The sequence below is a fragment of the Hibiscus syriacus genome, unplaced genomic scaffold (genome assembly GCF_006381635.1).
Source record: "Hibiscus syriacus cultivar Baekdansim isolate YM2019G1 unplaced genomic scaffold, ASM638163v2 tig00013738_pilon, whole genome shotgun sequence".
NCBI lineage: Eukaryota > Viridiplantae > Streptophyta > Magnoliopsida > Malvales > Malvaceae > Hibiscus > Hibiscus syriacus.
Window position 1 is genome coordinate 478,733 of NW_024062308.1, and position 13,299 is coordinate 492,031.

A 13,299-nucleotide genomic window follows, 5' to 3' on the forward strand; every position below is an offset into this window, starting at 1 on the left:
AAGTACATACAACAGAGGACGAGGAAAACAAGGTATGTGCGCCAAAGATAAAAGATTCAACTCTCAATACCTCTCTAATTATAAATATTAAAAAAGTAAAAGAAAAGGTAATTCGAGACTGGCCCATCAGTTTAAGAATGAATGGGGAAGATGCAACCTTGAAGAAACCTCAAACACTTATATCAGATTTTCTGAGGATAAGTGAGACAATGGGCAATTTAGAGAGTCTGATGAATACTACGCCAATTACAACTGCAATATGTGTTCAGAATCAGGACAAAATTATCATCCCCAAGGAAAGTTGTTATGGATCTAAATTTGAGCCCAATTTCTAGTCAGGGAAGAAAAAGATGATGATGGGATTTTATCAAGAAACTGCTCAGGAGGAAGAGGAGGTTTATGAATCTGAAGGTTTATCCAAAGAAGTTACCCAAGAAATGATCAAGAATGACAGGATACGAGGCTCTGACAGTAATGACGTTAAGAAATAAGCCAATATCAATACAGTGAGGTCTTATTCAGCTAATCATGGGACCAAACCTTATAGAATGACCGGATAGAAGACTTCTATCAGTGAAATTCTAATGACATATAAAGAACTGCTCTCATTACTAGTTCAGCAGAATCTTATGACTCCAGTTTATTCTAAATCGAAAGAACCCCTATTTTATGAAGGGTATGATTTTAATGCAATATGCAGCTACCACATAGGAAGCTCGGGGCATACTACTGAGAATTGTGGGGCATTGAAGCGCAAGGTTCAGAATTTAATTGAATCAGGGGAATGAATATTCTAGAAGTAATGGGGTAAGCTAAATAAATAAGTAGAGTTGTTATCCCACGTAGTACTTTCTATTTTCAGTATTTTGTTTGAACATGTTTTGTTCATTTCTCCATCCTTTTGTAATAAATAAATTTGTATTGCTTTTAAGGTTATGAGCATTAAATCAATTTTGTATTCTTGTTATTCTTTGAATATCAACTGGATTAAAAACTCTTTATGACTAGAGTTACAAATCTTTGACAAAGTATCAAGATTGAAAACTGGTAAAAAAAAGACCTTGACCTTACCTTAGAACAAATACACTCAAACATTATCCTCTTACAAATATGAGATAACTTTCTCCTATTGCAAGGAATTGAACAAAAAAGCTTGGTATTTATATATATGAGCGTACAACATGGGGCATCGTTTGTGTATGACATTGCAAAACCAACTAGACTACTTTTCTATTGATTACGTTCGATGATGAATATAATCTTCACAAATAGGTAAATCTAGTTTAAGTCAGTTGCTTGAGAATTGAACTCTAATGAAGAAATTTTTTGACTTCCACCAAAACACCTAGACTATAACAGGTTCTTCTTATCAAGCTTAAGAAGTTGGAGTTGTATACCCATATTATATTTTTATATACAATAAATATTGAGTTATCGTCCTAAAACAATTGGTTAATCACTCCGACTTTATGTATAATATTCAGCTAACCTATATTATTATATATACAATAAAGCTTTTGTCCCCCTAAAGCAATTGGTTAATCGCCCCGTCTTTATGAATAATATTCAGCTAGCCTGTTATATTATATACAATAAAGTTGTCCCTCTAGAGCAATTGGTTAATAGCCTCGGCTTTATAGATAAGTTTCAACTAGCCTGATTGAGGCAAATTACAATAAAGCTGAATTCAGCTAGCCAAAATAGAAAAAAAGAAGTTGCTGTAAAGATGAACTAAGGGAGTTAAGGAACACCTGCTATAGTCAACTTCACACAAGCACACAAAAATTTCATTTTTAGACCGATATTTTCATACTGCTTTGGTTAGAGGAGTCTAAATGGAAGATTTCAGAGAACTGAAATAGAAATATTCTAAAAAGTCTAGTAATTGGCAATCCTAGTTGCATCATTTTGTCTGAATCCGGTTAAAATACCAAGCTAAGAAAGTGAGACATGTGGCAAAGTTCACAAAGAGCGAGAGAGGAATGACATCTTAGACAAATGTAACCAAAAAGTAGGAAAGCCAACCTGAAACTAACACAATTTGATACTTCAAAGAGCTATAATTCTAAAACATTAAAAAACTGTTGATTCTTTTGATATTCTTTGAATTCATGCTTATGATTTGATTCTATTGTGAACCTGTAAGATGCAATATTTTACAAATTCTTTTATTCTTTGATAAAGAAATGAAGAAAAAAGTTTCAAAGAGGGCAGTCTCAAATGAGAAAAGTACTTGAAGCAAGTTGATGCCTATTATGCCTATATTGGAGAAAAAGAATGAGCGATGTTAGAATGATGAATCACTTCACATTCTTCAAAGCAAGTGGTCTGAAAGATCATAAGGGCTGAAGGAGAGAACTTGTAACACTCTTGTGACATTAAATAACCTAATAAGAAAAGGATGATTGTTTAATTCGAAAAAATGGTACATATCCCAGTGCATAACAAAAAAGGCAAGAATGCGAACAATCAAGAAGAAGATGATCACCTCATTCAGAAGAGGCACATATCTTAGACATTTCTGATTGATCACTTCTTAATTTTGTGACAACATGAAGAGAATCCCTCAAGTTACCTGACAACACTGCTGTTTAGTAATACTAGAATGAGAGAACTCAAGATAAAGAGATTTCAGCACGAATAGAGCCACGAGTACTCACAATGGGGCATTATCAAAGTTGAACCTCGTGGGTATCATGATATACAAATCCAATGGACATTGAGGATGAATTTTATGACTTGGAATGTTGAGACATTTTGAAGGCCCATTTCACAGAAGTGATCCCATGTGGGGCATTTTGAAGACTCACATTAGCATGAAAAATGTTGGGGCATTTGTAAGGCTCATATCAGCGAGAAACAATTTTGAATGCATTTTGAACGTTCGTATCAACAAATGTTGGTATATTTTGGGAGGCCCATGTTAGCCAGGAATATAAGATCATTGAATTGAGCAAATATTTCCAATGAGATAAAAATATGAAAAATGAAATAGTGAAACAGTGATAATGGAGCTGACTATACAGAATTGTTTTGTTCATCATACAGTTGCATTATTCTGGTGATTCGATATTGGCAAGCCAAAATGTCCTACTTGTATTCCCACTGAGTTTTGTTCTTAAGTGTCCTTATGACGTCATACAAAAACTCTGAACATTATGCAAAAAGTTTATCTGGTTGAGAAATCTGGGCAGAAACCACAGGAAATGATGAATGGGTTGTCAAATATTTTACGAACCAGTGATTATAGTGCTGAACCAATGTTGCGATCATATAGTGTTTCCATTTGTTGACCAAAAATGAAGGTTTTATTCCAAAACCCCAAGGTTCTAAACGTCAAGAAATTATAAAGATTTATTCACACAAAGAGGCATTGAAATTTTAAACAACAAGAAACTAGTGAAGCCAACTAAGGTTAAACGATAGGTTGTTGTTAAACATCTTGACATGATATTGTCTAAATAACCTTGTTTGAGATACGATTAGATGTGGAGACATGAGAGAAATTAGGATAAATCCTCATGGGATGTGTTTCAATAGTCAATTAGAACAGACGTTGCCCCTAATTAATCTCTGCTAAGTTTGGTATAATTACATACATTCTCCAAAGATGATAGATTCTTCTTTTAAAGATGAAAGCTTTATTAGATTCTACACAAGTTCAGGTAAAGAAAGTCGCTTTTATCAAAGATAAAATGAAGACAACAAGGTCATAATTATGAGTGTGACAAGAGTTCCATAAATAAAACATTTCTTCTAAGACTTTAATGCAAATGAAGAAGACAAATATACAAGTTGATCAGATGGTTCTTCAGAAATGAAAGCTTGATAGCATAGTTTGCTACATTGATATTTGAAGTAAAACCCTGGAAAAGAATGATCAAGTGAAGAAGAAGATCAAATTCGCCACTTTGAAGTCAAATGAAGATTGCATCAACATTTTTGCATTCATAAGAATCATTTGCATAATAGAAAATGCATTACATTGATACATTTGACTGCATTCAAACATAAGGTTTTTACAGATCTTCGAATGAAAAAAAGAAGATTCACGATGACAAAATACCTTACAAGTAGAAGGTAGAATTCAAAACTCAAATGCAGGAATCACACAAACATGAAGAATAGATGAACACAATCCACATAAGAAGCATTATTTTGAAGAGAGGGCATGTTACCCAACTAACAAAGTTGTTTCGAAAAAAAATGAGAAAACAACTTCCAAAGTTTTTCATTTATTTTCCGAAAATGAAATTTTAAAAAGTAAGAAGTGATTTCCAAAGTTTCTTACTTAGTAAACTATTTCCCGAATTTGTAAATCCTTCGGGTCATCAGTAAGTCTTTCGAGCATGATGCTTAAATCCTTTGGGTCATCTATAAGCCTTTCGAGCAAGATGATAAGTCCTTCGGTCCATTTCATAAGACATTCAGGCAGAATGTTTTCAACATTTCCAGAAGGAATTAATAATGAGAAGAACTCATCTGAAGAGGGAAGAAGTTCATAATGAGAAGAACTTGTTCAACTTTTGCTCGACTCTATCACAGAAGGATAGATCAGCATCAACATTTCTGAAGGAGTTCATAATGAGAAAAAACTCATGAATAGGAAGAAAAAGTTCAGTGAGAAGAACTTGTTCAACCTTTTTCTTGACTCTATCACAGAAGGAATAGATCAACATCAACATTCAAAGGAAGAGTTCATAATGAAAAGAACTCACTAAATAGGAAGAAGAAGTTCATAATGAGAAGAACTTGTTTAACATTTTACATCCCATCACAGAAGGAGATGGATCGACATTCTCAGTGGAAGAGTTCATAATGAGAAGAACTCGTCCAAAGAGGAAGAAGAAGTTCATAATGAGAAGAACTCGTCTGAAGAAGAAGAAGAAGTTCATAATGAGAAGAACTCGTCTGAAGAGGAAGAATAAATTCATAATGAGAAGAACTTGTTCAACATTTTGCTATATTCCATCACAGAATGAGGTGGATCGACATTCAGTGGAAGAGTTCATAATGAGAAGAACTCGTCCGCTTCATCATAATAAGAAGAACTTGTTCAATATTTCTGTCTTAATAAAGAGAAATCAACTGTACAAAAACTTATTGTCTTTTCGTCTTTGCCCTATTCTTGTTAACACAAGAATGAGAAAAAGGGGCAGCTGTAGACACTAAGTTTGTGTCCGTTTATTATTATTATTATTAAATAATAAAATAATAAAAAATAAAATTACATGCCAACACAGCCGACCAGAGACCTATTACAAACTAAACCCGGATCAACCCAACATACCAGACCCGATCCAGAACCCGAGTTGACCTAAGACCCGATCCAGCCCTGATAACCCAAAAGGCCCTAATGGCTAAGGTTTCCCACATCTAAGCTTCCAGCTGCCAGCTCTATAAACTGTTGGATCTGGTGAGATCCAAGAACCACAGATGATCCAGCAGAAACCCTAGGGTATCATTAACACCCTAGGGTCTACGTCGGGCCTCCACCTCTACATGCCATTCTAACCGTTGCCACGACACCGGTGCCTTAATCGAAAGCCTCCATAAGACGTAAGGAGAGTCGCACACTCACTGCCCTATGGTGAGTCACCACCATAGATTCTGTGACTCACCGAAAGGCACCCTTGTAACTGGTCACAAAGTAACAATCAACGAGGCCTATAAAACCATCACCTGCAAACGATCAAGAACACACACAACAAGAAGAAGATACAAAGAGAAAACATAAAAGAAAACAAGAAGACAACAACGTTCGAACAACCAATAACCAACCGAGAAACACAAACGAAGGAGAAAAGAACTAACCTCGGAGAGCCCAAACGTCGTCGGAAACCTTGTGTAAACGAGGTAAAACCTTTGATTTTGCTTAGATTACTGATTTTGAGAGGTTTTTAGGACTAAAGGTGCTCAGATTCGAGTTCAGGAGAAAAAAGAAAGGTTTTGGTGTATTTTGTAAATTTCGGCCACCGTTCACGACGGTCGACGGTAGTTATCGGCGCCGGAGTACGACGGCGGGCGGTGGCTGAATTCCCTTCGGCGAGGGAATTGTAGAGAGAAGGGAGAGCTCTCTCTCCTAGAGAGAGAAGCCAAAATGAAAAATGAGAGAAATTTGGCCCTTAGGGCCGTTTTTTGGTTTAAATACCCTTCCTCGAACGACGTCATTTAAGGGAGGGGTCTATGCAATGGGTAAACTATGTCTGCAGTCCCTCTGAGTTCTGTAACTTTGCATTTTGGTCACTAAAATCAATTTTTTATTCCTTCTAGTTTAGACTTCAAATTTTATTTTATTATATTTTAGTACCTACCATGTATATATATATTTTGGGGGTAAATAACGTATTTAGTCCTTTTAATTTTAATAATTTATATTTTAACCCCAAATAATTGATTAAGATTAAATTACACTAATAGTACCTAGATTTCATAATATTTTGAATTAGTGCCTTTAATTTTGATATTTTACATTTTAATCCCTGATATGTTAATATTTTGACCATAAGTTTATTACTTTTTAATATAATCCTATAGTTTAATGTAGTTTATTTTAGTCACATGAATATATATGAAAGATTCATAGTATAATTTAACTATTTTCATAACTTGATTAAATAAAATATTTATTTATTTCTAAATATTAAGAAAGAGATGTCTTAAAGTAACTAGATGTCTTATTCTGATATTTTAAAATAAATAAATATCGTGCTTATAAAAACCTTAAAAAAATCAAGTTTGTCTTCTTTAGTTATGTCTAGTTTGGTTATATCAAATTATTTTAATATGATTTCTTGGGAAGAATTATCACATTCTTATTATTTCAGTTGGAAATAAAAATTTTCGTTCTAAAATAATTTAGGGATTAGTTTCTCTTCAATTGAAAATACTGGAATATTTTATATTTTTCCTTAGAATTATGCGATTGAATATAAAATAATAGGATCATAAATTAAATTTATATTTGAATTCTTAAATTTCTATTACCAAAGACTATTTATTATCGACGAGTACCAATTTTGGTCGTTGTGTGGTACTAATCATTTCCCAAACGTAACTGACCATAAATATCTTTTTATTTATAAAAATAATGAATTTTTGGTTATACGCAAACCGATTTATCTTTTAAATGATGTTTTCTTAAAAACTCTTTTAAAATATGATTTTTAGGTATTCGGCATACCTAACCTAAAAAGTCGATGGCGACTACTAAACATTTCATGAAAAACCATTTAATTCACGTACTTTTCCGCTAATAAAATTTATACCCGGGTAAAAATCAGTTACGACAATATAATTATAAAGTATTTACATATCGTCTTTCTAAGTTAATATAATTATCAAAATATGTATCAATTTATCAATTGATTTAATAATACAAAAGAATATTATTTTTCATAAAAATACGTTCAAGTAATTACATCATTAAGGTGTAAACGTATTAAATGGTTAAAAGAATTTTTAGTCAAATACTATAATCATCTTAAACTATTTAAAAAAATATTTCAAAAACACATTCAACAGTAATTTTCAATAATATTAAACTCGTGTGGATTACTATTCCTTGATAATAAGTCAAGCAATATATATATATATATATATATATACTCAGCCGCCATTTTTGAAAACTCGTTAAATGAATTTGACACGTGAACTTTAACATGACGTGAAAACAAACAAACAACATACTTTAAGGGAAAATAGATAGATAAATAAAAGGCATGTTTGGTCTTCCTGGGAAAAGGGTTCAAGCTTTCTGACTTGTATAATTCTTGTTTATACTTTTTAAAAAAGAAGAAGCCAAGAATCTTTGTAGTTCCTGGAGATGCTCAACCGATATTATATTAATTAAGTATCACGATCCAAAACGCTAATTAACCTTATAATAATTTCTTAATTACTTTATTATTCCCACTTTATACCTAACTATACATGTGCAGTAGCTCCTGGAGTAATGATGATGATAACTCTGCCGAGATTTAGAATTACCGATTCGCATGTGCGATTTATCAGGGTTAGTAATCAGCAGTAATGGATCAGGTAAATTGCCAGTTCAAGACAGTGCCAATGACAGCGGCCTAAACTTTGCCTAGTTCATGTACTTTTAGCAACTTGTTCGTTATTTAATTAAATTGAGATGATTGTTTGCAGTCCGTTAGATCCAGTTCAATATTTTTCACCATTTCTTTCCGGATTTTGATGAAGCATATAAATTACTTACTCTAAAACTCAGTGTTCTTGTTTAATTATCCCAGTTGCTTAAAAATTATTTAAAAACAATAGTGTAATGAATTGAATATATGTAACCTTTAGATATTTGAATTTAAATACAATGTTTGAATTAATCTTTTGTCTATTCAGATTTAGGAAGAAGATATGTTGGATTTTCAAATTGAAAACATTTGAATAAATATATTATCTTCTAAAATGTAAAATATAAAACTAAATATTTGAATTTAAATATAATATTTAAATTAGTCTTTTATCATCGCAGTCAGTCAGTAGGGGAATCGTAGTCAGTCATTAGGGGAGTTAAAAAAAAAATACTTGACCTGATTGATTAGATCTGTTGATCTGTCAATCCGATTAAAAATATCGAGTATTTATAATGATAATATTTGATTTTCCGGGTCGGATACCCAATCTGCTATATTTGAGTTTTCTTATTTTTCTTACGGGTCACGGGTCACAAAATGTTGCTTAATCGAACACCCACCGATATGGTACCTGGCTTTTATATATATATATATATTATTTTATAGTAAATGTTTTATTCATAATTTTCAAATTATTTCACTCTAACCTCCTAAATTCCTAATTTCTTAAATTTTATCATCATAACATTCTAAATATTTAATTTCTTAAATTATTATACATTAACCTTCTAATTTATTTTTTAAAATATTTAATTTAACTTTGAACCATTTGAAGTTTAATTATATTTCTTTATTTTAATTTTTAATAAACTTTCTTTTAATTATGTAATTTGAATGTTTAAACTTTATTTGTGGATTATATATTACATACCAGATTTTAAATTTTAGAATTTTTCTAAATAAATTTTTAAAAATAATATAATTTTTTTAAAAGAATTGTCTGTCCAGCTCAATTGGTAGAGCGCAAGGCTCTTAATCTTATGATCGTGGGATCGAGTCCCACGATGGGCAATTCATAATTTTGACTACCGGAGGTCTCCCACGGAAGCTACTCTCAACCTGATGTTGGGAGCCAGCCTACTATCCTACCTCTCCATTACCCCACATATAAAAATAGGGTCAGTTAATTTTTTTTAATATAATTTTAAAAAAAATATATGAACAAGATACATGTGATCCGACAATACGACTACACTGTTACAGTACCTGGATATAACAAATCAAAAAATGAACCGACATTTTAATAGCTGAAAATTCCGGATATCCGATATTTAGAATACCCGATTTTGAACACCCTGTCAATCACCAGACAACAACTCCATTAACCCAGCACTTAACCAAAGGGATGATACTTCTCTTTGGGCTTTATATTATATGCCAGTTTGAGGTCCAAATCAAACGAAAATGCCCATTTGACTCTTAAATCTTTTTTAACTAACCAGTGAAAGAGTCGGAATTCTTTTCAACGACATATTTTCAAACAAATGGGGCAGTTTCGGCTTCAACAACAGGTCATGGCGCTGAAGCCGTATCCATGCACGTTAATGTCTTTGGCCTCTTCTTCTCATCTTCCTAAACTTTCCAGAATTCGTTGTTTCCCCGCTTTTCATACACTCAATGAACCCATCAAGGCTTATCATCTTCATTCTCCGCGGGCCGTTAAACCTCGTTTGGTATGCAGGATGAAGGGCTCAGGTAACTTCAAGAAATCTATTTCTATGAAAAACATGAAATTGTAATTTAAAATGTATTTGGATTACTTTTTTTCGACTTTTATGTGGAAAATAATTTCCGGGATGTCTTTTGAACGAACTCTGGCTGCTCGGTATTTTCCCGAGCAGTTAATGTGCAACTGCTGATATTAACTTTGGTGTCTTGATAAAGGAATAATCTATCACCCAATGTTATTTTCAGATATTATTTCGGATGTAGAACTCGGAAAGTCAGGGGATAGACGAAAACCAGAGAAAAGCGTCAATGGAGTGTTTTGGATTGTACTTCTTAATCTTGGAATATATGTAGCTGATCACTTGTTTCACGTACTTTTTCTTTCTATTGATTATAAACAATTATATTTTTCTACTGAAAAAATTAAGTTCAGTAATTCAGTTATGAATCTTCTTAACTCCGAAGCTTCCCTTTCAACAGGTTCAGGGTATTCAGTCTTTATATTTATACCATAATTGGCCTGCTTGGTACCAATTTATAACGTCAACGTTCTGTCATGCTAACTGGTAAGTTCTATATATACCATTAAGATATAAATGAATTCCAGGAATTTAATGTGTCTGCGTTTACATTTACATGTTCATTATTCTGCTTATCGTCTTGTTCAGGAAGCATCTTTCGAGCAACCTTTTCTTCTTGTACATATTTGGTAATCATTTTTGCTCTTTTCAACTTTGAAAAATGCTTGCAATCTTATGTGTAGGACGTGGTTTGAATTGATTTTAGGAGTTTGATTGATGGTATCCTTATTTGTAAAACAGGGAAACTTGTCGAAGAAGAGGAAGGAAATTTCGGGTTGTGGCTTTCTTACATTTTTACAGGAGCCGGAGCTAACATCGTTTCATGGTTGGTTTTACCAAGAAATGCAATTTCTGTTGGGGCGTCTGGTGCTGTTTTCGGTTTATTTGCAATCAGTGTCCTTGTAAAGGTATGCTAAATTCTCCGTACGTATATAGAAACATGTGAATGAATACTTCTATACTAGAACAAATGAAAATGGCTTGATCCCTTTTGCTTGTAGATGTCCTGGGACTGGAAAAAGATCCTTGAAGTGCTTATATTGGGCCAATTTGTAATTGAGAGGGTCTGAGATTTTGATTTGACAGTAGTTCATCTTTTATGTTGTTTGAAAGATTGTAATGAATCAACAATCTCATAATGTGTTGTTTGTTCGGGGCAGGTGATGGAAGCAGCCCAAGCTTCAACTGGCCTGACTGGATCTTCCTATGCCTTGCAAAGTGTTAATCACATTGCACATCTTTCCGGTGCTCTTGTTGGTGTTCTTCTAGTATGGCTTCTCGGCAAAGTTCCTTCTCAACCTCTTGATACAGATCTATCAGATTCTCTAAAAAAGAGAGGTTGAGTTTCTTAAGAATTTATATAATTATGCTTCGAATTGCGAGTTAACTCATGATGGAATGGTGATGAAACACCTGTACATGATTGCTTTGTTGAGAATAAAAAAAATGAATGGTTCTGTGAATTTTGAATGCTTCCCATATGTATATATTATTATGTTCCGAGAGAAATAAATCAATCAGCATTTCTTAATTGTAATTTTTCCGTGACAAAGAACACCTAAAATGGGGTTCTGGGTTTCCCTAAAGAAACAATAAAACCTCAGAAGAATCAGATTCAACTGCCGAAACAGCAAACAAGACATTTAGATGGGGATGGCAGCACTTCTCATGAAAATTTTCATTTCCAAAGCTTCCAGTTCCATTTCCCTAACAAGACAAGGAACATGAAGAACGAACCCAAATGATAGTAATCATAAATACCATTTTCTTTGGTTCGTCGTGCTGCAAAAACACAAGAAAAGTTTCGACAACCAAAGACGCCAGCGGGAGAGTCCAATAATGGCGTTTTCTCTAAGCCAATTTATAGAGACAAGTCCACTAGTAACAGTAAAGGCCTTCGGTTTTGCTTTAGTGGCCTTCGGTTTTGCATAACATGAGCTAAAATCTCGCTGCGCCTTATTTAAATAGGAGTGAGAAGCTACTCCCTCGTGTGGTTTTCACCTTCGTATGGGATAGTGAATCGCTCTTAGGGCTCACGCCTTATGGTTTTCGTGATGATTTTCACCTCCGTATGGACATGTGTGTCCCCTCGAATTGAACTCGATTCGAAAGCCTGTGATGGGCAAGGATTGAGGGTTCGGCAACCTAATGGGGCATCGACAAGGACAATTTGAGGACCTCTTACTTTAGAGCCGAACCCAACATATAGTAAACTTAGAACTCATATAGAGTCTTACCCAAATTATAAGAATCCCCTGAGGAGAATACAAAAGGAAAAGCCTTTTTGAGGCTTTTAATTTTTGTAGTGTAATTTTGATTTCCAAATAAATGTATGCGAACTAGAAATCATGCGGTTAGGTTTATTTTTCGAATAAGCTTGCGAACTAGATGACATGTGGTTAGGATTTTCTATAAACAAAACATGTGGGTAGAAATCATGTTTGGGTAGGATATACTAAAGCATGATTGGGTAGCTAGCATGTGGGTAGGTTTTTATTGACAAATTATATTATGTCCGATTAATTTCTTTATGATTATTGACTATTTTCTCTTGTCCTTTTGTTTTATTCTCATTTTGCATTGCACTATTCATCCCATGGTGTTGATCTGTGACCGATGTCTATATAAAAGGCTAGTAATATGGAACGAAGGATTCAACAAGAGGTAGAAGACAATGCGGACGTTCTGAGATGGTCCGAGTAGTCCCAGCTAACAAATGGAGACAATTTACAGCCTGGGTACGTGTCAGATATGATTGGGTACACTCACATCAATGTCCGTCAAAATGACCTGAGCGAGCTGAAAGAGATTTGGGGAAAGTGGGAAGTATCCGATAAGCAGTTGTTTTATTAACTCTATAGTGATATCCTGTATCTCTTAGACGTTTTGATTAACCAAAATCTGTTTAGAGCTTTGGCGTAATTCTGGAACCTCGTCTATAGCTATTTTCCTTTTGGTCGAGTGGACATGACACCTACCATATAGGAATACCACGCCTTGATTCGTTGTCTGAGATTCCAAACAGACAAGGTATACACCAAGCCGTCAAACACTCATTCCTTCAAGAGGAAATTACTTTTGATGACCGACATGAGCGAAGATTGGGTCGTAAGAGGTATAAAAAAGAAGGTAGATAACAAGTGCATTACTTGGATCGTTCAGAGAGAAGTGATTGACAGTCATCCTAACAGAAGAAAAAAGATTGACCTGTTTGCTCTGGGTATTTATGGGTTAGTCATATTCCTGAAGGTTATGTGGCTCGTTGATGTATCAGTAGTTGACTTGTTCGAGAGACTAGACAAACATGTGGGTCACATCCCAGCTATCTTCGCAGAAACATTCTATTCCTTGAATTCTTGCAGACAAGAAGGAGAAGAACGCTTAATAAGGTGCGC

The 13,299-nt window shown here is 33.9% G+C and overlaps 1 protein-coding gene across 1 annotated transcript; it reads left to right on the forward strand.

Moving 5' to 3' along the window:
- The first annotated feature begins 9,582 nt into the window (after positions 1-9,582).
- On the forward strand, positions 9,583-11,435 carry LOC120206348 (rhomboid-like protein 11, chloroplastic). The gene is made up of 7 exons (XM_039206033.1): positions 9,583-9,851; positions 10,071-10,195; positions 10,305-10,390; positions 10,493-10,533; positions 10,646-10,812; positions 10,906-10,968; positions 11,065-11,435. The coding sequence occupies exons 1-7, from the start codon at positions 9,641-9,643 to the stop codon at positions 11,245-11,247; spliced, it is 876 nt and encodes a 291-aa protein (XP_039061964.1). The 5' UTR covers positions 9,583-9,640; the 3' UTR covers positions 11,248-11,435.
- The last annotated feature ends 1,864 nt before the right edge of the window (positions 11,436-13,299 follow it).

Excerpts from the sequence above, each read along its gene's own strand:
- LOC120206348 (XM_039206033.1), top strand. The coding sequence starts at position 9,641 with ATGGGGCAGTTTCGGCTTCAACAACAGGTCATGGCGCTGAAGCCGTAT. Across the intron at positions 10,391-10,492 it reads ACGTTCTGTCATGCTAACTG|GAAGCATCTTTCGAGCAACC; the intron begins GTAAGTTCTATA and ends CGTCTTGTTCAG. Across the intron at positions 10,534-10,645 it reads TTTCTTCTTGTACATATTTG|GGAAACTTGTCGAAGAAGAG; the intron begins GTAATCATTTTT and ends TTTGTAAAACAG.